Source organism: Oncorhynchus gorbuscha, linkage group LG06 (genome assembly GCF_021184085.1).
Source record: "Oncorhynchus gorbuscha isolate QuinsamMale2020 ecotype Even-year linkage group LG06, OgorEven_v1.0, whole genome shotgun sequence".
Classification (NCBI taxonomy): domain Eukaryota; kingdom Metazoa; phylum Chordata; class Actinopteri; order Salmoniformes; family Salmonidae; genus Oncorhynchus; species Oncorhynchus gorbuscha.
The window spans coordinates 10,127,623-10,150,352 of NC_060178.1; the positions used below are offsets into that span (position 1 = coordinate 10,127,623).

Genomic DNA, 22,730 nt, shown 5'->3' on the forward strand with positions numbered 1-22,730 from the left:
TTCTAACTAACCCCAGAACCACAGGAGAATTGATGTTCTAACTAACCCCAGAACCACAGGAGAATTGATGTTTAACTAACCCCAGAACCACAGGGGAATTGTTCTAACTAACCTCAGAACCACAGGAGAATTGATGTTCTAACTTTACCTCAGAACACCCCAGAACCATAGGAGAATTGATGTTCTAACTAACCCCAGAACCACAGGAGAATTGATGTTCTAACTTTACCCCAGAACCACAGGAGAATTGATGTTCTAACTAACCCCAGAACCACAGGAGAATTGATGTTCTAACTTTACCCCAGAACCACAGGAGAATTGATGTTCTAACTAAGCCCAGAACCACAGGAGAATTGATGTTCTAACTAACCCCAGAACCACAGGAGAATTGATGTCCTAACTAACCCCAGAACCACAGGAGAATTGGATGTTCTAAAATCCTCATCAATCTACACAATACCCCATAATGACAAAGTGGAAACAGTTTCTTAGACATTTTTGCTAAGTATTTAGGCCCTTTGCTATGAGACCGAAATTGAGCTCCGGTGCATCCCGTTTCCATTGATCATCCTTGAGATGTTTCTACAACTTGATTGGAGTCCACCTGTGGTAAATTCAATTGATTGGACATGATTTGGAAAGGCACACACCTGTCTATATAAGGTCCCACAGTTGACAGTGCATGTCAGAGAAAAAGCCAAGCCATGAGGTCGAAGAAATTATCTGTAGAGCTCCGAGACAGGATTGTGTCGAGGCACAGATCTGGGGAAGGGTACCAAAAAATGTATGAAGCATTGAAGGTCCCCAAGAACACAGTGGTCTCCATCATTCTTAAATGGAAGAAGTTTAGAACCACCAAGACTCTTCATAGAGCTGTCCGCCTGGCCAAACTGAGCAATTGGGATGGAAGGGCCTTGGTCAGGGAGGTGTCCAAGAACCTGATGGTCACTCTGACAGAGCTCCAGAGTTGCTCTGTGCAGATGGGAAAACCTTCCAGAAGGACAACCATCTCTGCAGCACTCCATCAATCAGGCCTTAATTGTAGAGTGGCCAGATGGGAACCACTCCTCAGTAAAAGGCACATGACAGCCCGCTTGGAGTTTGCCAAAAGGCACCTAAAGGACTCTCAGACCATGAGAAACAAGATTCTCTGGTCTGATGAAACCAAGATTGAACTGTTTGGCCTGAATGCCAAGCATCACATCTGGAAGAAACCTGGCGCCATCCCTACGGTGAAGCATGGTGGTGGCAGCAACATGCTGTGGGGATGTTTTTCAGCGACAGGGAAAGGAGACTTGTCAGGATCAAGGGAACGATGAACGGAGCAAAGTACAGAGAGACCCTTAAAGAAAACCTGCTTCAGAGAGCTCAGGACCTCAGACTGGGGTGAACGTAAACCTTCCAACAGGACAATGACCTTAAGCACACAGCAAAGCCAATGCAGGAGTTGCTTCGGGACAAGTCTCTGAATGTCCTTGAGTGGCCCAGCCAGAGTCTGGACTTGAACCCGATGAAACATCTCTGCGGAGACTTGAAAATAGCTGTGCAACGACGCTCCCCGTCCAACATGACAGAGCTTGAGAGGATCTGCAGAGAAGAATGAGAGAAACTCCCCAAGTACAGGTGTGCCAAGCTTGTAGCGTCATACCCAAGAAGACTGTAATCGCTGCCAAAGGTGCTTCAACAAAGTACTGAGTAAAGGGTCTGAATAGTTATGTAAATGTTATATTTAAGTTTTTGATTTTTAATACATTTGCAAACATTTTTTTTTTTTTAACTGTTTTTGCTTTGTCATTATGGAGTATTGTGTGTTGCATAATGTGGAAAAAGTCTAGGTGTCTGAATACTTTCCAAATGCACTGTACAAGGTAAAGAAGTCAATATGTCATTGTTGTAAATTGGGTGATCTATTCTTTTCACAGACCGGTACAGTCAGGTTCTAGAATTTCACCAGTTCTGATTCTATGTTGGTTTGTATGTACAGTATAATACAGAATGCCAGGCTTGGGCCGGGAATAGGAAGTAGTCTATAAGAGTTCCTTGGGGATATTAGAGTGGGCCTACTTTGGGCTCTAGTGGTCTTAGTTCAGCATCAATCACTTTAGATGTGCGAGTGCCAGAGAGAGGGAGAGACAGAGAGACCGAGAGAGAGAGAGAATAAGACCGGGCTTGTGTGTGCCACTCTAATCTAAGAGTCATATGTTCATCATTACAGTGGTCTAACAGTACATTCTATCGTAATCTTATATGAAGAATAAATTGACGCAACAAACGAATCATCAGCAATGATGGTGACAAACCATAGAAACAGTGTCACCACTCCTCACCTTTTCTGTTTCTCTGTCCCTCCCCTGTCTCTCCCCTGTCTCTCCCCTGTCTCTCCCCTGTCCCTCCCCTGTCTCTCCCCTGTCTCTCCCCTGTCTCTCCCCTGTCTCTCCTCTGTCTCTCCTCTGTCTCTCCCCCGTCTCTCCTCTGTCCCTCCCCTGCCTCTCCCCCGTCTCTCCCCTGTCTCTCCTCTGTCTCTCCCCTGTCTCTCCTCTGTCTCTCCTCTGTCTCTCCTCTGTCTCTCCCCTGTCTCTCCTCTGTCTCTCCTCTGTCTCTCCCCTGTCTCTCCCCTGTCTCTCCCCTGTCTCTCCCCTGTCTCTCCCCTGTCTCTCCTCTGTCTCTCCTCTGTCTCTCCTCTGTCTCTCCCCTGTCTCTCCCCTGTCTCTCCCCTGTCCCTCCTCTGTCTCTCCTCTGTCTTTCCCCTGTCTTTCCCCTGTCTCTCCCCTGTCTCTCCCCTGTCTCTCCCCTGTCTCTCCCCTGTCTCTCCCCTGTCTCTCCTCTGTCTCTCCCTGTCTCTCCCCTGTCTCTCCTCTGTCTCTCCCCTGTCTCTCCCCTGTCTCTCCCCTGTCTCTCCTCTGTCTCTCCCCTGTCTCTCCCCTGTCTCTCCTCTGTCTCTCCCCTGTCTCTCCCCTGTCTCTCCTCTGTCTCTCCCCTGTCTCTCCCCTGTCTCTCCTCTGTCTCTCCCCTGTCTCTCCCCTGTCTCTCCTCTGTCTCTCCCCTGTCTCTCCCCTGTCTCTCCTCTGTCTCTCCCCTGTCTCTCCCCTGTCTCTCCTCTGTCCCTCCTCTACAGGCTGCAACTGATTGATGACCTGACGTATGAAGATGTCAAGAAATGCTACAGGGGCTCGGTGAGTTGTTTTTACTGTGTCCAGATTCCACTGTTTTGGAATGTTGCTTCGGTTCCCTGGGAAACATGAAGTGATGATGTATGAATGTTATGTTGGTTCCCTGGGAAACATGAAGTGATGATGTATGTCGGTTCCCTGGGAAACATGAAGTGATGATGTATGTCGGTTCCCTGGGAAACATGAAGTGATGATGTATGTCGGTTCCCTGGGAAACATGAAGTGAGGATGTATGTCGGTTCCCTGGGAAACATGAAGTGATGATGTATGAATGTTACCTCTGTTCCCTGGGAAACATGAAGTGATGATGTATGAATATTATGTTGGTTCCCTGGGAAACATGAAGTGATGATGTATGAATGTTATGTTGGTTCCCTGGGAAACATGAAGTGATGATGTATGAATGTTATGTTGGTTCCCTGGGAAACATGAAGTGATGAAACATGAAGTGGTACTTGAAATGTCACACTGAAATACTGTCTTTACACGGTTGAAGACACAACATGGTATTTTGTCATCAATGGACTGAGTCCAAGCTATTTAACATGACTACAGTAAATTCAGCAGCCCACAGAATATTGTATGCAGGTCATATAGGTATGAGTTTTAGGATGTTTATTATTATGTGAGGTTGTCTAGTCAAAGCTTCACCTACCGACACAGAGTCAACAGTAAGTGACAACTTGAGCTTTGAATGGATCACATCGTATGACTTATGATTTAAATAGCCCTCTACCAGACTTCCACACACACACACACACACACACACACACACACACACACACACACACACACACACACACACACACACACACACACACACACACACACACACACACACACACACACACACACACACACACACACACACACACACACACACACAGGGCTATTTATCACATGGAAATCACCCACAGACGTTCCCAGAAAAGGAGCTACTGTCTCTGTCTAGCCTCCATTATAACAAGTTTATCATTTTAAAAGGCTAACTGATCATTATAAAAACCTTTTCAATTATGTTAGCACAGCTGACAACTGTTGTCCTGATTAAAGAAGTTATACAACCGGCTTTCTTTAGACTAGTTGAGTATCTGGAGCATCAGCATTTGCGGGTTTGATTACAGGCTCAAAATGGCCAGAAACAAAGAACTTTCTTCTAGTGTCTAGCCACAGAGTTTCTTAACCCAGAGGCGCATCATCGCAAGACTTCCTGAAACGCTTGCGAAACAGACCAAGCAGACCAGGCCAGAGTTTGGTGTTTGAGGAATCAATGAGAGAAGTGAAACATTATTCTTTAGTTGTTAATTCGATCGAAATCTAAAGGCCCAACGTAGATCCGAACCAAAATGTCTGAAGTGGAACATGTTATTACTACAACCTCGTGAAAGTGACAACCTGATATGATTTCATTTTTTGTCAAAAACAACATTATATTGAAAGAGTGCCTTTGATTTGACAGCCTTCACATGCACAGTTCGGCACGAGACGACCGTTAGCCCTGATGACGTGTTTCTACTCATGAGCTTAGCTAGCCAACGTCGCCATTTTATTTTTTTTATTTTTTTTTACCTTTATTTAACCAGGCAAATCAGTTAAGAACATATTCTTATTTTCAATGACAGCCTGGGAACAGTGGGTTAACTGCCTGTTCAGGGGCAGAACGACAGATTTGTACCTTGTCAGCTCAGGGGTTTGAACTCGCAACCTTCTGGTTACTAGTCCAACGCTCTAACCACTAGGGTTCCCCTGCCACCGACATGTGTGATCTGGAATTTCTATTGGAGAAGCAGTTTTGGCCAATCTTCATTTCATACTGTACTGTCTTTGGTCGAGCCTCAATTATAACCCAGGCGAGATACAGAGGGGAAGGGATTGCCTGTCACACCACTACAGAGGACAGAGAAGGGAAGGGTGTTACACAGGAAGAGATCAGGTCACAACACAGTGTGACACAGGAAGTGTGTCTGAGTTAGAACACAACACAGTGTGACACAGGAAGTGTGTCTGAGTTAGAACACAACACACTGTGACACAGGAAGTGTGTCTGAGTTAGAACACAACACAGTGTGACACAGGAAGTGTGTCTGAGTTAGAACACAACACAGTGTGACAGGATTCTGTTTGGGAGAAGTAAAACAGTGAGTGAACATTTTCTGAAAGGAACCTCACCCACCTCTCCTGTCTCACCCTATCTCCCCCTTGTCTCCCCCTTGTTTCCCCCATCTTACCCCTGTCTCCCCCTTGTCTCCTCCATCTTATTCCTGTCTCCCCCTTGTTTCCCCCATCTTACCCCTGTCTCCCCCTTGTCTCCTCAATCTTATTCCTGTCTCCCCCTGTCTCCTCCATCTTATTCCTGTCTCCCCCTGTCTCACCCCTGTCTCCCCCATCTTATTCCTGTCTCCCCCTTGTCTCCTCCATCTTATTCCTGTCTCCCCCTGTCACCTCCATCTTATTCCTGTCTCCCCCTGTCTCACCCCTGTCTCCCCCATCTTATTCCTGTCTCCCCCTGTCTCCTCCATCTTATTCCTGTCTCCCCCTGTCTCCTCCATCTTATTCCTGTCTCCCCGTGTCTCACCCCTGTCTCCCCCATCTTATTCCTGTCTCCCCCTGTCTCCTCCATCTTATTCCTGTCTCCCCCTGTCTCCTCCATCTTATTCCTGTCTCCCCCTGTCTCACCCCTGTCTCCTCCATCTTATTCCTGTCTCCCCCTGTCCCCCCGTCTCCTCCATCGTACCCCTGTCCCCCCGTCTTACCCCTGTCTCCTCCATCTTATTCCTGTCTCCCCCCTGTCTCCTCCATCTTATTCCTGTCTCCCCCTCTCTCACCCCTGTTTCCTCCATCTTATTCCTATCTCCGCCTGTCTCCTCCATCTTATTCCTGTCTCCCCCTGTCTCCTCCATCTTATTCCTGTCTCCCCCTGTCTCCTCCATCTTATTCCTGTCTCCCCCCTGTCTCCTCCATCTTATTCCTGTCTCCCCCTCTCTCACCCCTGTCTCCTCCATCTTATTCCTGTCCCCCCGTCTCCTCCATCGTCCCCTGTCCCCCCGTCTTACCCCTGTCTCCCCCTAACAGACCGTCAGCAAGTACAACTCCCAGTACCACAAGCTGTTCCAGAGCGTCCCCAAGGAGGAGATCCTTATGAAAGGTAGGTCAAATCAAATCAAATTTAACCAGGTGCCATCAAATCCCCGACACGTTCTGTCGGGCGAATTCCATGCAAAAAGCACCAACACAGCAACTCCCTCATTTTCTCTCCTCCAATTTCCCCATTAACTCTTTCACAGTCTCTGCTTCGCTCACCTCCAACACCGGCTCTGGTTCTGGTCTCCTCCTTGGCTCCTCACGATAAACAGGGAGAGTTGGCTCAGGTCTGACTCCTGACTCTGCCACACTCTCCCTGAGCCTCCACCCAAGAAATTTTTGGGGCTGACTCTCAGGCTTCCTTCTGAGTCGCCGTGCTGCCTCCTCATACCGGCGCCTCTCCGCTCTCGCCGCCTCCAGTTCTTCCTTGGGGCGGCGATATTCTCCAGGCTGAGCCCAGGGTCCTTTACCGTCCAGTTCGTCCTCCTCTTTGGGCTGCTCCAATCAACAGTGTTCATATCCCTTTCCTTCAGTGTGTAGGTTTGAAGCCAACTCGTATACAGTGAGTGTACAAAACATTAGGAACACCTTCGTAGTATTGTTGCAACCCCTTTTGCCCTCAGAACAGCATCAATTCGTCGGGGCATGGACTCAACAAGGTGTCGAAGGCGTTCCACAGGGCTGCTGGAACATGCCGACTCCAATGTTTCCCACAGCTGTGTCAAGTTGGCTGGATGTCCTTTGGGTGGTGGACCATTCTTGTTACACAGGGAAACTGTTGAGCGTGAAAAACCCAGTAGCTTTGCAGTTCTTGACACACTCAAACCAATGTGCCTGGGACCTACTACCATACCCTGTTCAAAGGCACATAAATATGTTGTATTGCCCATTCCCCTTCTGAATGGCACAAATACACAATCCATGTCTCAATTGTCTCAAAGTTGTCAAATCCATCGTTATCTTGTCTCCCCATTCATCTAAACTTATTGAAGTGGATTTAACAGGTGACATCAATAAGAGATAATAGCTTTCACCTGGTCAGTCTATGTCATGTGAATCCACTCAGCCATGTGTTGTATTCCCGAGGCTAGTCTCCAGCTCTGAGCATCCTTCCTCTGGTGTGTTGAATGAAATAGATCAGTATTATAATGCATCTCTTATGGTATTCCCAATCTTATGTTGTCTTTTTCCCCATTCCCAGTGTATTCGTGCGCTCTCCTCCGAGACATCCTACTTCAGGGCCGCCTCTACATCTCCCGCAACTGGCTGTGTTTCTATGCCAACCTCTTTGGGAAGGACATCAAGGTGAGTGGTGATGTTCCAGTGGGAATTGCAACTGCCCTCAGCCTTGACACAAAATGGCTGCTTCCTTCTCACAATGAAAAGAGGGAGTAGACTTTATCATCGAGTACAACACTTGTCGGTATGATCATTTCAGTTGATAAACAGGTTCTCTTTCTGGACTTGATCTCCATGTTTTCCATTGACTCATTCCAAGATAAATGGATGTCTGTCTCTCTGTTCAATTGCTGAATGTTTCTCTCTTTGAATAGAGAATCAAGATGTCTGATGGAGCCTCGGCACTAAACAACCTGAACACAAAATAAATTCAAATGAATCTCACTGCATTCAGGTTTTCTCTTTATTGTATAGTACACTCTTAGACTGAAAGGTGCGATCTAGAACCTAAAAGGGTTCACCTAAGGGAACAGCCCTATAAGCCTTTTAATGTCAAGTTGAGCTGGGAATGTTGTTTTACAAGGGAAATGTCCAACGTGAAATATGCCGTGTGTTTGATGCAGGTATTCAAATACAGGACAATAAAGTGACGTGGTAGCCAGGTTATTCATTGAACAGCAAACTGTTTTACGAGATTTTGACTTCATTTACAGTTACGGAAATTCAGTTGAGACCCAATTTCCTTATTTACAAATCATTACTTTCATGATAGCTGGGAATACAACATAAAAGGGAGGAGCGAAGTGAAATTAAGGTCTGAATAATATAATCGTTGGTCACATACACAGGCAAGTGTTAAAACGTTTTCAAGAGGAAAGGATATTTGGAACCAATTGACTTATTTCAAATGTGCATCCAGATCAAAGTCTAGACCTATGTTTTTCAATGACATAATATTGGTGTTGTATTGCTATGAATAACATCAATCTATTGAATTGATAACTACCTAACATGAGTATGGTTACTCTATTCTCATGGTCTTCCTGACCAATGGTCTTCCTGACCAATGGTCTTCCTGACCAATGGTCTTCGTGACCAATGGTCTTCCTGACCAATGGTCTTCCTGACCAATGGTCTTCGTGACCAATGGTCTTCGTGACCAATCGTCTTCCTGACCAATGGTCTTCCTGACCAATAACCAGCCAGTCAATTGAAGTGTCTGAAGAGAAAGCACATGCAGTGTCTACTGACCCTGAAAGCCCAGCTAGTTATCACCGTGTGCGTACACTCCGGCTTGACTAAACCTTTATTTGTTCCCTTTTTCACTCTTGTTTGTTTTGAGCCCTTCTGCTCCCTCTATCTTTACATGGGAACAAAGTCTCAGGGTTCTGGGCTTTAGCAGAAATGTGACATGGCTAACGTGGCTAACGTGTCAATGTCAATGTGTAATTAACAATGTTACTGTGTCTCAATGTGTAACTAACAATGTTAATGCGTCTCACTAAGGAAAGGAAGGGATTCTATGAGCTGCAGCGGGTGACCATGTTGCTGCATTTCCTTTACAGGTGGCCATTCCAGTGGTGTCATTACGGCTGGTGAAGAAGCACAGGACGGCAGGCCTGGTACCTAACGGGTTGGCCATCACCGTGGACACCAGCCAGAAGGTACGCTACAGTACACAACAGTGTAGTACAATGCAATAAGGCTATACCACTCACAGACAGTTAATACAACATACAGCTAGCATACAGATAGCAGACAGCTAGCATACAGATAGCAGACAGCTAGCATACAGATAGCAGACAGCTAGCATACTGTAGGTGCTTATCTGCAGACACCAAAGTGGTAGGGAGGTTGTTTCAGGGCCAGTCCTGTTTGACTTTAACTTATCTTAGTATTGCCAAACAAGGGAAAGCAAATATGTAGCATTGCAGAATGCAAACAGTCAGGCTGACAACCAGGCTACCAACAAGGTAGTTAGGCTAACAACCAGGTAGGCAGGATATCAACCAGATAGCCAAGCTAACAACCAGGAAGCTTAGGCTAACAACCAGGAAGCTTAGGCTAACAACCAGGTAGGCAGGCTAACAACCAGGAAACCATGCTAACAACCAGGTAGCCAGGCTAACAACCAGGTAGGCAGGCTAACCACCAGGAAACCATGCTAACAACCAGGTAGCCAGGCTAACAACCAGGTAGCCGGGCTAACAACAAGGCTAACAACCAGATCATCAGATAGCTTCATTAGGCTGACTAACAGCCACACTCAACAACATGAAATAGCGTGTTTGAGAACACCTGAACCAAACAGAATGTAACCTAGTCAGCACACGCGGAGGGTTAATGTCAGTCACAACTTCAAATGAAGCAATCCTCCCTGAGGTCCAAAGGTAGAGGATCCACGCTGACTTTTTGACTGGTTCAGTCTGAGGAAAGTCTGCTGGCGCAGCCACACAGCTCACATACTGTATAGTTGGTGCTCAACAGACACTGCTTTGAGTTGAGAACATACCACATCAGGGTAAAGCGTCTGCTAAATGACTTAAATGTAAATGTAAAGGTCAAATGTCAGATCCACATTGACCTTCCAGTTCTTCAGAGGTGTTTGAGTAGTCTCCTTGTAAAGGAATGAACAAGGATCAGGCTGTTAGTGTTTCATTTGGAAAGTTAACCCATTGAGTCACACCACGACGCTGGTGAGATTTGGACTTCTAAACGCCCTTTAAACATCGTGTGTTTGAGCTTCGGACAGTTTTTTTTATGGCCAATCCGCGTCTGAAATAGCAGTACACCATTTACGGCGATGCGGCCTCTGCAGAAGTCAGGGCTTTCATACTTCTTGTGCTTTGTGGTGCTGTCATATGCAGCCAATAAATTGGTCTGAACCGCACCACTCATAGTGATTCAGGGATAATCTCTATATAATCTCGCTAATTACAAGCAACTGGCTAAATGAAAATACAAGATCTCATCTCTACTGAGATGTTGGAGTCTGTTTCCCGGTGTTTGACATCGGAGCTCAGCCAAAATAACATGAAGTACAAAGGCTGCATCTCCATCATGAATCTCTCCATTCTCTCCCCCCAGCAGAATGAGTCTACATTTAGGCTATTGTTTATTTGTGTATTTCACACTACGTTGAGGTAAAAATGCTTGTATGGATGTCAACCCCAATACATGTTCATGTCATCAATCAACTGCATTACAGGTAAAAACTACTTTGACAACCACCTCTGATTTTTGTATGCTAGCTATGCTGCCAGTTTATACGAACGGGAGTTAGCATTTAACAGTCCCTTCTAAACCTGAAAAGGAAAAACTTCTAAATGTTATGCAATGAAAACAGCCAAATATATCCAAATCGTGTTTTTAGTGACAATATTGTGGGCCTGTTACAATACATCGATCATGACGGATTTGATAAATATCCACATTGTTAGATCAGATTTGTTGAATGTGTACCAATGCAGGGTCCTTCTATTCCCCACAGTCTTCATTCCATTGACCTCTTTACTGCATCAATCCCCATTACCTCCGCGATCTCTTTCCAGAAGTTCAAACAAATGTTTGTGTCTTAGAAATCCCTACACGAGGTATCATGAAGATGTATTTTATTAGTGAACCTGTTCTGATAGCCTGTCGTCAAAGTTCTCCATGTTTGTTGTCAAAGGAAGTGAGTTTGTGTTTTATACAGGATGTATCGCCCCATTTGTCGGCAACCAAAGTTTGGGAGGCACATAGCTTTTCCATTCAGAGCTCGATTTGGCCTCCGGAGACTCCTGTGGCGGGCCAGGCGCAGTGCACGCTAATCAGGTCGCTAGGGGGCACGGTGTTTCCTCTGACACATTGGTGCGGCTGGCTTCCGAGTTGGATGCACACTGTGTTAAGAAGCAGTGCGGCTTGGTTGGGTTGTGTTTCGGAGGACGCATGGCTTTCGACCTTCTTCACTCCCGAGCCCGTACGGGAGTTGTAGCGATGAGACAAGATAGTAACTACTAACAATTGGATACCACGAAATGGGGGTAACATTTAAAAATGTAAATTTAAAAAAGGTAGAATTCTTGAATAAAACTATACTAAATATATTCACATCACCAAATAATTGACTAAAACACACAGATTTGAATGAAGGTCTACAGTAGCCTCAACAGAACTATGTAGGGTAACACCATGGTGTCGCCGGAGGACAGCGAGCTTCCGTCCTCCTCTGGGTACATTGAGTTCAATACAAAACCTAGGAAACTCATGTTCTCAGTCCCTTCCATAGACTTCCATAGTAATTATGACAACTTCTGGAGGACGTCAGAGCTCTTGTCCAACTAATCAAAGGATCAGAGAATGAATATAGTACTGAAAGCATAAGCTACAGTGAATAAAATGTGCTGAGTAGTTGACTCAAATAGAGAGAAAGACAATAGTTGAACATTTTTTAACAAATACATTTCTTCAAAAATGTATGAACAGTATAAGAGAGAGTGAGAGAACAAGATAGAGCTAGCTACATTATATTTTGTTCTATTTTTTTTTCACTTAGCTAGCTAGCCTACTCAAATACCGGCTCAAACGGAGAGAGATGCTATGTTAGCTAGCTGACTATGGCTATAGCTGACAGGAGCACCTGAGAATAACAAACGTTGACTCAAAGCGACATGAACATCTGGCCATCCCATCAGATATCCCACCCATTGAACCCCCGGAACATCATATTGAGACCAGCCCTCCGACATGGAAAGAGGTGGAAGACACAGTTCGACGGGCAAGAACAGCATCAGGCCCGGGGCCAAATGGAGTCCCGTACAAAGTGTATAAGAACACACCAGACGTCCTGAGGTTCCTCTGGAGGCTTATGAGAACAGCTTGGCAGAAGAAGATAATACCCAAAGTGTGGCGTAGGGCAGGCGGGGTCCTGATCCCTAAGGAGAAGGATGCAGTGAACATCAGCCAATTCCGCCCAATCTCCTTACTGAATGTCGAGGGAAAAATCTTCTTTAGGGTCATTGCCCAGAGGATGGCCGAGTACCTACAAAGGAATACGTACGTCGATGCATCTGTACAGAAGGCAGGAATATCAGGGTTCTCTGGCTGCTTGGAACATTCCAGCATGATCTGGCATCAGATCCAAATGGCCAAGGTGGAGAAAAGGGACCTCCATGTAGTCTTCCTCGACCTCGCCAATGCATTTGGCTCTGTGCCCCATGAACTCCTGTGGTCTGCCTTCAGATTTTTCCACATACCGGACACCATCACAAACCTGGTGAAGTCGTACTTCCAGGATCTGCAGTTCTGCTTCACCACCTCAGAGTTCACCACCTCATGGCAGTGCCTGAATGTAGGTATAATGGCGGGATGTACCATTTCTCCGTTGGCATTCACAATGGCAATGGAGGTTATCATCAGATCCTCAAAATGGGTTGCTGGTGGACAGCGAGTCGACTCTGGTTTCCGCCTCCCTCCACTCAGAGCCTACATGGACGACATTACAACATTGACCACCACTGTCCCATGCACCAGGAGACTGCTCAGAAAACTTGAGGAGAACATCAGCTGGGCCCGTATGAAGATTAAACCATCCAAGTCACGCAGCATCTCGATTGTGAAGGGAGTACTCTCTGACCTGAAATTCTTCATCGGAGATGACCAAATCCCAACAGTGTCTGAGCAGCCGGTAAAAAGCCTTGGAAGGTGGTATGATGCAAGCCTGAAGGACAAAGACCAGGTGCAACAGCTGCGCAAAGACATCAGTAGTAGCCTACAGTCCATCGACAACACCCAGCTACCTGGAAAGTTAAAGGCCTGGTGTCTGCAGTTTGGACTCCTACCCCGGGTGTTGTGGCCCTTAGCACTGTATGAGGTTCCAATCTCAACAGTGGAGAAGATGGAAAGAGGAGTCACAGGCTACTTAAAGAAGTGGCTTGGAGTTCCACGATGCCTTACCACCATAGGCCTCTATGGAGATGGTGTCCTCAAGCTGCCCCTCACCAGTCTAACAGAGGAATTCAAGTGTGCAAAAACCAGGCTCCAAATGACACTGAATGAATCTCGAGACCCAGTGGTGAGCAACAACGCGCCGACCTTGGCAACTGGGCGCAAATGGAGGCCAGGAAAAGCAGTCCAGGAGGCAACAGCAGCCCTCAGACATGCTGACATTGTGGGTCATGTTCAGCAAGGGAGAGGAGGCCTTGGGCTAACTAGCCGTGCTGCTTGGAGTAAGGCCACTGCACCAGAGCGGCGGAAGATGGTAGTGCAGGAAGTACGCCATCAGGAGGAGGCTGCAAGGTGGGCCAAGGCAGTCTCTCTTGCCAAACAGGGACAGTGGACTCGATGGGACAGTGTGGAGAAGAGGAAGATCAGCTGGAAGGATCTGTGGGCCATGGAAGCGAGGCGGTTGAGCTTTTCCATCAGAGCAACATATGACGTCCTTCCAACACCAGTTAATCTTCACCAATGGTATGGTGAAGATCCGGACTGTGCCCTCTGTTCCATGCCAGCCAACCTCAGGCACATTCTCACAGGCTGTAAAACAAGCCTCGCCCAAGGACGCTACACTTGGCGTCACAACCAAGTCCTTAAAAACCTTGCGTCCGCCCTGGAGGACAAGCGAGCTGCCACCAACTCCCTACCACCCACAGCAGCATCACACTCCTTACGGACAAACTTTGTCCGCGAAGGGGCTAAACCATCGAAGAGCGGCTCTACACCATTAGAGCGAGACCAGCTGCGCTTGGCCCGCGACTGGAAAATGCTAGCTGACATTGGCCGGCAACTTGTGTTTCCTCCGGAGATCGCAACCACCACCCTAAGACCTGACATGGTGCTCTAGTCCCGTTCACTCAATAAGGTCTTCATCATTGAGCTCACAGTACCCTGGGAAAACTCAGTAGATGAGGCTTATGAGCGAAAACATCTGCGCTATGCTGATCTAGCTGCCGAAGCACGGCATCATGGCTGGAACACAGAAGTCCGACCAGTGGAGGTGGGCTGCAGAGGTTTTGTGGCAACATCTACAACCAGACTGCTTAGAGACCTGGGAATTAAGGGCCAGAGCCAGCGTTCGGCAATCAAAGCTGTATCAGAGGCGGCAGAAGGCAGCAGTCAGTGGCTCTGGATGAAGAGGAAAGACCCCAGCTGGGCCCCGAAGTGAGAGGGCCAGGAGGTATGCGGTCAACAATGATTGACTCAGGGAGGAGGACGCCCCTGCCATGCATAGTCCCATGGGATGTTTGCTATCAACAACAAGGCAACTCCTATGACTAATTGGGAATGGGACGCAAGCGTAGGATTGATCACCCTGTCGCTGGCCGCCTTTGAGGAGGGTGTATAGTGTGAAAGGCCGAAACACCCTAGGAACCAAAGGTACACTACTGACGATGCGCTCCCCAAATTTCACCACGCTCACTGTTCATTAACTCTTGGAAGTGCTTGCACAAAGGATAGTAACATCTCATCCTGTGTTCTTGGAATCTATCCAACACTCTTCCAAGTCAAGGTAAACTTTTGGATTTATGAATTCATTGCCACCAGGGCCTGCCGGTGTAACTGCTAAACTGCTTTCTGACTGTACACTGTACTGCATGATTGTAGTGGGTTTACTAAAGTGGTAGTTATATTTGCTATGTTGTATGATGTTATCTAATATGATGACAACGATGTAGGCTGTGTGTAGTGGTTAGCGATCATGATATGAAGGTTTGGCTTGGAAAGTTTTTTTTAGCCTGGTCAGAAACAGCTGATGTGTTGTGCACTGAAGTCCACAAGCGAAGTAAAAAGATGAGAGAGGAGGAGAGCATGTAGATGCGAGAAGGAATTACAATGAGCAAAGTGATCGTGCTGTTTGTATGTGGCTGCTATGAAAGTGAACTGTGTTTGTGTGTGATCAGGGGTATATTCATTCCACCGATTCTGTTGGAAAACGAACGAAACGGGCATAAACATACCTGAATTTGTCCGATAGTTTCTATCGTTTGCAACTGTTGGACTAATGATTACACCGTAGATCAGCTTGATGTGTCATGCATGCGCCCGCTCCCCCTCTCTGGCGCTAAAGGGCACCAGGCAGCCCATCATTACGTACATCTGTCACCATCATTATGCGCATAGGTGCAATGTTGGACTCACCAGGACTACATTACTGTGTTGATTGCCCCTCTATATCTGTCTGCTCCTCAGTTTGTTCCCCGTGTCAGCATTGATGTTTTCTCCTGTCCAGACGCTGTCCTTGTTTGTTTCTTGTCTGTTATCCATTAAATGTTCACTCCCTGTACTTGCTTCTCGTCTCCCAGCATTGGTCCTTACGAGATGAAGGCAAGAGTGTGCAAAGCGGTATTGAATGTGTCACTGTCTTTCACCTTGATTACAAAAAATATATATTTCAACGTGTGCACCTACGTTGTAAACTTTAAATCAAAGCTAAGTTATAGCAACCTCATGATGGGTATAGGGAACATTGAGTATCATGTAGTAGCCTAAATATATCCATGTTACATTGAACTGGGTGAATGGAATATGAATGACAGTCAGACAATGTGCCTTAATAGAAATAAGGCCATGCTCATAAGATAAATTATTTTATTTTTACCTTAATTTTACTAGGCAAGTCAGTTAAGAACAAATTCTTATTTTCAATGACGGCCTAGGAACAGTGGGTTAACTGCCTGTTTAGGAGCAGAACGACAGATTTGTACCTTGTCAGCTCTGGGATTTGAACTTGCAACCTTCCGGCTCTAACCACTAGGCTACCCTGCCGCCCCGATTGTCCTCCCTCATCTTAAACGGAACCGACCGCCACTTGTCGGAGCCTCCGAAACGGAATTCCCAGATCAAGCATAAATAGGCTTGTACAGGACCAAGCTGGAGTCGAGTCTTGTTACAAAAACATCTGTAGTGTCTGAATGGTTTGAGCTACAAACTAATGCAAACTATCTATGAAAAGCTGAGACCCCCACCACCACACACGTGTTGCTCTATGACACTCACAAGCTACACAAGAGTCGTTTAAGGGGTTCTTCTACATAGACGATCATATGAAATCCCAGGAAATAGTGTCTATAATACTGTAATAAGCTCACATAGTTGCTGTCACAAACTCCAAACTCCACACAGTTGTCACTGACTAGTTGGATATTAATTCCCCACTGAGCAAACCATTTCTGTACTTACAGCATCCATATAAATTCATTTTGATCAGGTTCTTGCTATGGCAGACCTTGTTTTCGTATTGAACTTTGTCAATACAACTCGTGAATGCAACGGTTTGTCAAATTGTTACTTGTAGCCCTGGTTGTCTAGAAAATAAAATGGTCAACCACTTCATTGTGAGGCTAAATATAAGGGCTGGGCATGCATTGCTGGAGTTCCAGACTGATAGGGTTAACTCAATAGTCTGGTCTTGTTCTGGGTCAAGCACCTTTATGGACTTTAGTGACAACAGCTAAAGCTCCTGGCTGCCAGCTGGCTTTGCTTTGTCTGATTGAGAGACTTGGGTAAATGAATGGGTAACACTTACTATATACACACTCTTTTATCTATCACAGCTGGATTTGCTGAAGCTACTTAGTCAGTCCATGTCATAAAGGTGTCAGTTGGCAAGTGAGAAATCAAACTTGGTTGGTAACTTGTGCATCTTCATATCTTCTTTAATAGACTATTCAAAGATAGTAGAGTTCAAGTTCTAGACTACGATAGAACTTAGCTCTGGACTACTATATAGCTTAGTGTTACGCACGCCTCTATGAAGAGGGAACGCAACACCCTGCTACAACTCAACTCTCCGTGAAGTGAAAAGGTCTGGACTGTAGGTGCGAGTAAGAATGACAACAGGCAGAATGTGGTACCGTTTACAAGGACTTTATTCCTTTACACGGTAATATGGGGAAAAGGGGCTGGACGGAACCAAAGCAAAGAAAGTCAATCTCAAAGCCCCCCCCCACTCTCCTATCTTACCTGCCTAACCAATACTTACCTAATATAGCACCACCTGGTGCCCTAACCAAAATACAGGGGGTGGTCCGCCCAGGTCTTACCTATTGTACCTAGACAGTGAATATACTACGGGTATATGTACGTCCGCGAGCCTCTTGCCTAAGCACTCCCTAGGTGCCTTCCCCTTCCCCCCTGGGAACAAATGAAACAGGAGAACAAATAAGCTCTATCTGAGCAACAAACTCACTGAACATACCAACAACTAACATAGTAAATTATCCACAGCCATCAGCCTCCTCTCTCAGCAATGATTCTCTATCACATTCAATCTCTCTGCAATGACCTCACAGCAATGATCCCCAGCAATAAAAATCTCTCCTGAACAGAACACTGGCTTTTATATAGCTTCAGAATGAATGTGTAACTGGAGACAGCTGCGTCTTGACGAGGGGGCGGGGTCAGCTCTCCAATTAGCCATGGAGTCAACCAATCAGCTGCTTGAGGGATTTCAGGAAGCCATTTCCTGAAATAAACACATGCAAATACAAACACATGCAAATACACCAACTACAACACATAAACTGGGGAACGTAACACTTAGGTTCTAGACTACAATATAATTTAAGTTCTAGACTACTGTAGAGTTTAAGTTCTAGACTACAATACAATAGAACTTAAGTTCTAGACTACGATAGAACTTAAGCTCTGGACTACTATAGAACTTAAGTTCTAGACTACTATAGAGATTAAGTTCTAGACTACTGTAGAGCTTAAATTCTAGACTAATATAGAGCTTAAGTTCTAGACTACTGTAGAGCTTAAGTTCTAGACTACTATAGATCTTGAGTTCTAGACTACTATAGATCTTGAGTTCTAGACTACTATAGATCTTGAGTTCTAGACTACTATAGATCTTGAGTTCTAGACTACTATAGATCTTGAGTTCTAGACTACTATAGATCTTAAGTTCTAGACTACTATAGATCTTAAGTTCTAGACTACTATAGATCTTAAGCTCTGGACTACTATAGAACTTAAGTTCTAGACTACAATAGATCTTAAGTTCTAGACTACTATAGATCTTAAGTTCTAGACTACTATAGATCTTAAGTTCTAGACTACTATAGAGCTTAAGTTCTATACGACTGTAGAGCTTAAGTTCTAGACTACTATAGATCTTAAGTTCTAGACTACTGTAGAGCTTAAGTTCTAGACTACTATAGATCTTAAGTTCTAGACTACTATAGATCTTAAGTTCTAGACTACTATAGATCTTAAGTTCTAGACTACTATAGATCTTAAGTTCTAGACTACTATAGATCTTAAGTTCTAGACTACTATAGAGCTTAAGTTCTATACGACTGTAGAGCTTAAGTTCTAGACTACTATAGATCTTAAGTTCTAGACTACTATAGATCTTAAGTTCTAGACTACTATAGATCTTAAGTTCTAGACTACTGTAGAGCTTAAGTTCTAGACTACTATAGATCTTAAGTTCTAGACTACTTTAGTTTGTGTTGTTTTTTTAGTGTCTTGTTCTGTGTTGCAGTATGTGTTTGTGTCCTTGCTGTCTCGAGACAGTGTCTACGACATCCTCAGGAGGATCTGCACACACCTTCAGGTGAGAAATAACCTCCTCACGGTCCACAAGGCTCAAGGTTGTGGGTTCAATTCCCATGTGGGCCACTTTGTAGGAAAGTGTCTGCTACATTAGAAATGTTTTGCAATACAGCTCTATGATGAGATACCATTGTTATGGGTCTGAATTAATAACTGCTATAGCCTACCACCATCTGAATGGTTATGGGTCTGAATTAATAACTGCTATAGTCTACCACCATCTGAATGGTTATGGGTCTGAATTAATAACTGCTATAGTCTACCACCATCTGAATGGTTATGGGTCTGAATTAACAACTGCTATAGTCTACCACCATCTGAATGGTTATGGGTCTGAATGGTTATGGGTCTGACTGGTTATGGGTCTGAATTAATAACTGCTATAGCCTATCACCATCTGAATGGTTATGGGTCTGAATTAATAACTGCTATAGTCTACCACCATCTGAATGGTTATGGGTCTGAATTAACAACTGCTATAGTCTACCACCATCTGAATGGTTATGGGTCTGAATGGTTATGGGTCTGAATTAATAACTGCTATAGTCTACCACCATCTGAATGGTTATGGGTCTGAATGGTTATGGGTCTGAATTAATAACTGCTATAGTCTACCACCATCTGAATGGTTATGGGTGTGAATGGTTATGGGTCTGAATTAATAACTGCTATAGTCTACCACCATCTGAATGGTTATGGGTCTGAATTAATAACTGCTATAGTCTACCACCATCTGAATGGTTATGGGTCTGAATTAATAACTGCTATAGTCTACCACCATCTGAATGGTTATGGGTCTGTATGGTTATGGGTCTGAATTAATAACATTTACATTTACATTTAAGTCATTTAGCAGACGCTCTTATCCAGAGCGACTTACAAATTGGTGCATTCACCTTATGACATCCAGTGGAACAACCACTTTACAATAGTGCATCTAAATATTTTAAGGGGGGGGGGGTGAGAAGGATTACTTTATCCTATCCTAGGTATTCCTTAAAGAGGTGGGGTTTCAGGTGTCTCCGGAAGGTGGTGATTGACTCCGCTGTCCTGGCGTCGTGAGGGAGTTTGTTCCACCATTGGGGAGCCAGAGCAGCGAACAGTTTTGACTGAGCTGAGCGGGAACTGTACTTCCTCAGTGGTAGGGAGGCGAGCAGGCCAGAGGTGGATGAACGCAGTGCCCTTATTTGGGTGTAGGGCCTGATCAGAGCCTGGAGGTACTGAGGTGCCGTTCCCCTCACAGCTCCGTAGGCAAGCACCATGGTCTTGTAGCGGATGCGAGCTTCAACTGGAAGCCAGTGGAGAGAGCGGAGGAGCGGAGTGACGTGAGAGAACTTGGGAAGGTTGAACACTAGACGGGCTGCGGCGTTCTGGATGAGTTGTAGGGGTTTAATGGCACAGGCAGGGAGCCCAGCCAACAGCGAGTTGCAGTAATCCAGACGGGAGATGACAAGTGCCTGGATTAGGACCTGCGCCGCTTCCTGTGTGAGGCAGGGTCGTACTCTGCGGATGTTGTAGAGCATGAACCTACAGGAACGGGCCACCGCCTTGATGTTAGTTGAGAACGACAGTTTGTTGTCCAGGATCACGCCAAGGTTCTTAGCGCTCTGGGAGGAGGACACAATGGAGTTGTCAACCGTGATGGCGAGATCATGGAACGGGCAGTCCTTCCCCGGGAGGAAGAGCAGCTCCGTCTTGCCGAAGTTCAGCTTGAGGTGGTGATCCGTCATCCACACTGATATGTCTGCCAGACATGCAGAGATGCGATTCGCCACCTGGTCATCAGAAGGGGGAAAGGAGAAGATTAATTGTGTGTCGTCTGCATAGCAATGATAGGAGAGACCATGTGAGGTTATGACAGAGCCAAGTGACTTGGTGTATAGCGAGAATAGGAGAGGGGCCTAGAACAGAGCCCTGGGGGACACCAGTGGTGAGAGCGCGTGGTGAGGAGACAGATTCTCGCCACGCCACCTGGTAGGAGCGACCTGTCAGGTAGGACGCAATCCAAGTGTGGGCCGCGCCGGAGATGCCCAACTCGGAGAGGGTGGAGAGGAGGATCTGATGGTTCACAGTATCGAAGGCAGCCGATAGGTCTAGAAGGATGAGAGCAGAGGAGAGAGAGTTAGCTTTAGCGGTGCGGAGCGCCTCCGTGATACAGAGAAGAGCAGTCTCAGTTGAATGACTAGTCTTGAAACCTGACTGATTTGGATCAAGAAGGTCATTCTGAGAGAGATAGCGGGAGAGCTGACCAAGGACGGCACGTTCAAGAGTTTTGGAGAGAAAAGAAAGAAGGGATACTGGTCTGTAGTTGTTGACATCGGAGGGATCGAGTGTAGGTTTTTTCAGAAGGGGTGCAACTCTCGCTCTCTTGAAGACGGAAGGGACGTAGCCAGCGGTCAGGGATAAGTTGATGAGCGAGGTGAGGTAAGGGAGAAGGTCTCCGGAAATGATCTGGAGAAGAGAGGAGGGGATAGGGTCGAGTGGGCAGGTTGTTGGGCGGCCGGCCGTCACAAGACGCGAGATTTCATCTGGAGAGAGAGGGGAGAAAGAGGTCAGAGCACAGGGTAGGGCAGTGTGAGCAGAACCAGCGGTGTTGTTTGACTTAGCAAACGAGGATCGGATGTCGTCGATCTTCTTTTCAAAATGGTTGACGAAGTCATCTGCAGAGAGGGAGGAGGGGGGAGGGGGAGGAGGATTCAGGAGGGAGGAGAATGTGGCAAAGAGCTTCCTAGGGTTAGAGGCAGATGCTTGGAATTTAGAGTGGTAGAAAGTGGCTTTAGCAGCAGAGACAGAGGAGGAAAATGTAGAGAGGAGGGAGTGAAAGGATGCCAGGTCCGCAGGGAGGCGAGTTTTCCTCCATTTCCGCTCGGCCTTCCGGAGCCCTGTTCTGTGAGCTCGCATTGAGTCGTCAAGCCACGGAGCGGGAGGGGAGGACCGAGCCGGCCTGGAAGATAGGGGACATAGAGAGTCAAAGGATGCAGAAAGGGAGGAGAGGAGGGTTGAGGAGGCAGAATCAGGAGATAGGTTGGAGAAGGTTTGAGCAGAGGGAAGAGATGATAGGATGGAAGAGGAGAGAGTAGCGGGGGAGAGAGAGCGAAGGTTGGGACGGCGCGATACCATCCGAGTAGGGGCAGTGTGGGAAGTGTTGGATGAGAGCGAGAGGGAAAAGGATACAAGGTAGTGGTCGGAGACTTGGAGGGGAGTTGCAATGAGGTTAGTGGAAGAACAGCATCTAGTAAAGATGAGGTCGAGCGTATTGCCTGCCTTGTGAGTAGGGGGGAAGGTGAGAGGGTGAGGTCAAAAGAGGAGAGGAGTGGAAAGAAGGAGGCAGAGAGGAATGAGTCAAAGGTAGACGTGGGGAGGTTAAAGTCGCCCAGAACTGTGAGAGGTGAGCCGTCCTCAGGAAAGGATCTTATCAAGGCATCAAGCTCATTGATGAACTCTCCGAGGGGACCTGGAGGGCGATAAATGATAAGGATGTTAAGCTTGAAAGGGCTGGTAACTGTGACAGCATGAAATTCAAAGGAGGCGATAGACAGATGGGTAAGGGGAGAAAGAGAGAATGACCACATGGGAGAGATAAGGATCCCTATGCCACCACCCCGCTGACCAGAAGCTCTCGGGGTGTGCGAGAACACGTGGGCGGACGAAGAGAGAGCAGTAGGAGTAGCAGTGTTATCTGTGGTGATCCATGTTTCTGTCAGTGCATAACAATAATAATAATAATAATAATAATAACTAATAATAACTGCTATAGCCTAC

General features: G+C 46.2%; 1 protein-coding gene across 2 annotated transcripts in view; it reads left to right on the top strand.

Annotated features, from left to right (window-relative positions):
- LOC124037511 (GRAM domain-containing protein 2A-like) overlaps positions 1 to 22,730 on the top strand; it is a 70,883-nt gene that overhangs the window by 33,759 nt on the left and 14,394 nt on the right. For both annotated transcript variants that reach the window (XM_046352286.1, XM_046352287.1), the window contains 5 exons: positions 3,116 to 3,173; positions 6,243 to 6,315; positions 7,453 to 7,556; positions 8,996 to 9,094; positions 18,898 to 18,969. In XM_046352286.1, the coding sequence (XP_046208242.1) occupies positions 3,116 to 3,173; positions 6,243 to 6,315; positions 7,453 to 7,556; positions 8,996 to 9,094; positions 18,898 to 18,969 (406 nt within the window). The remainder of the gene's footprint in view (positions 1 to 3,115; positions 3,174 to 6,242; positions 6,316 to 7,452; positions 7,557 to 8,995; positions 9,095 to 18,897; positions 18,970 to 22,730) is intronic.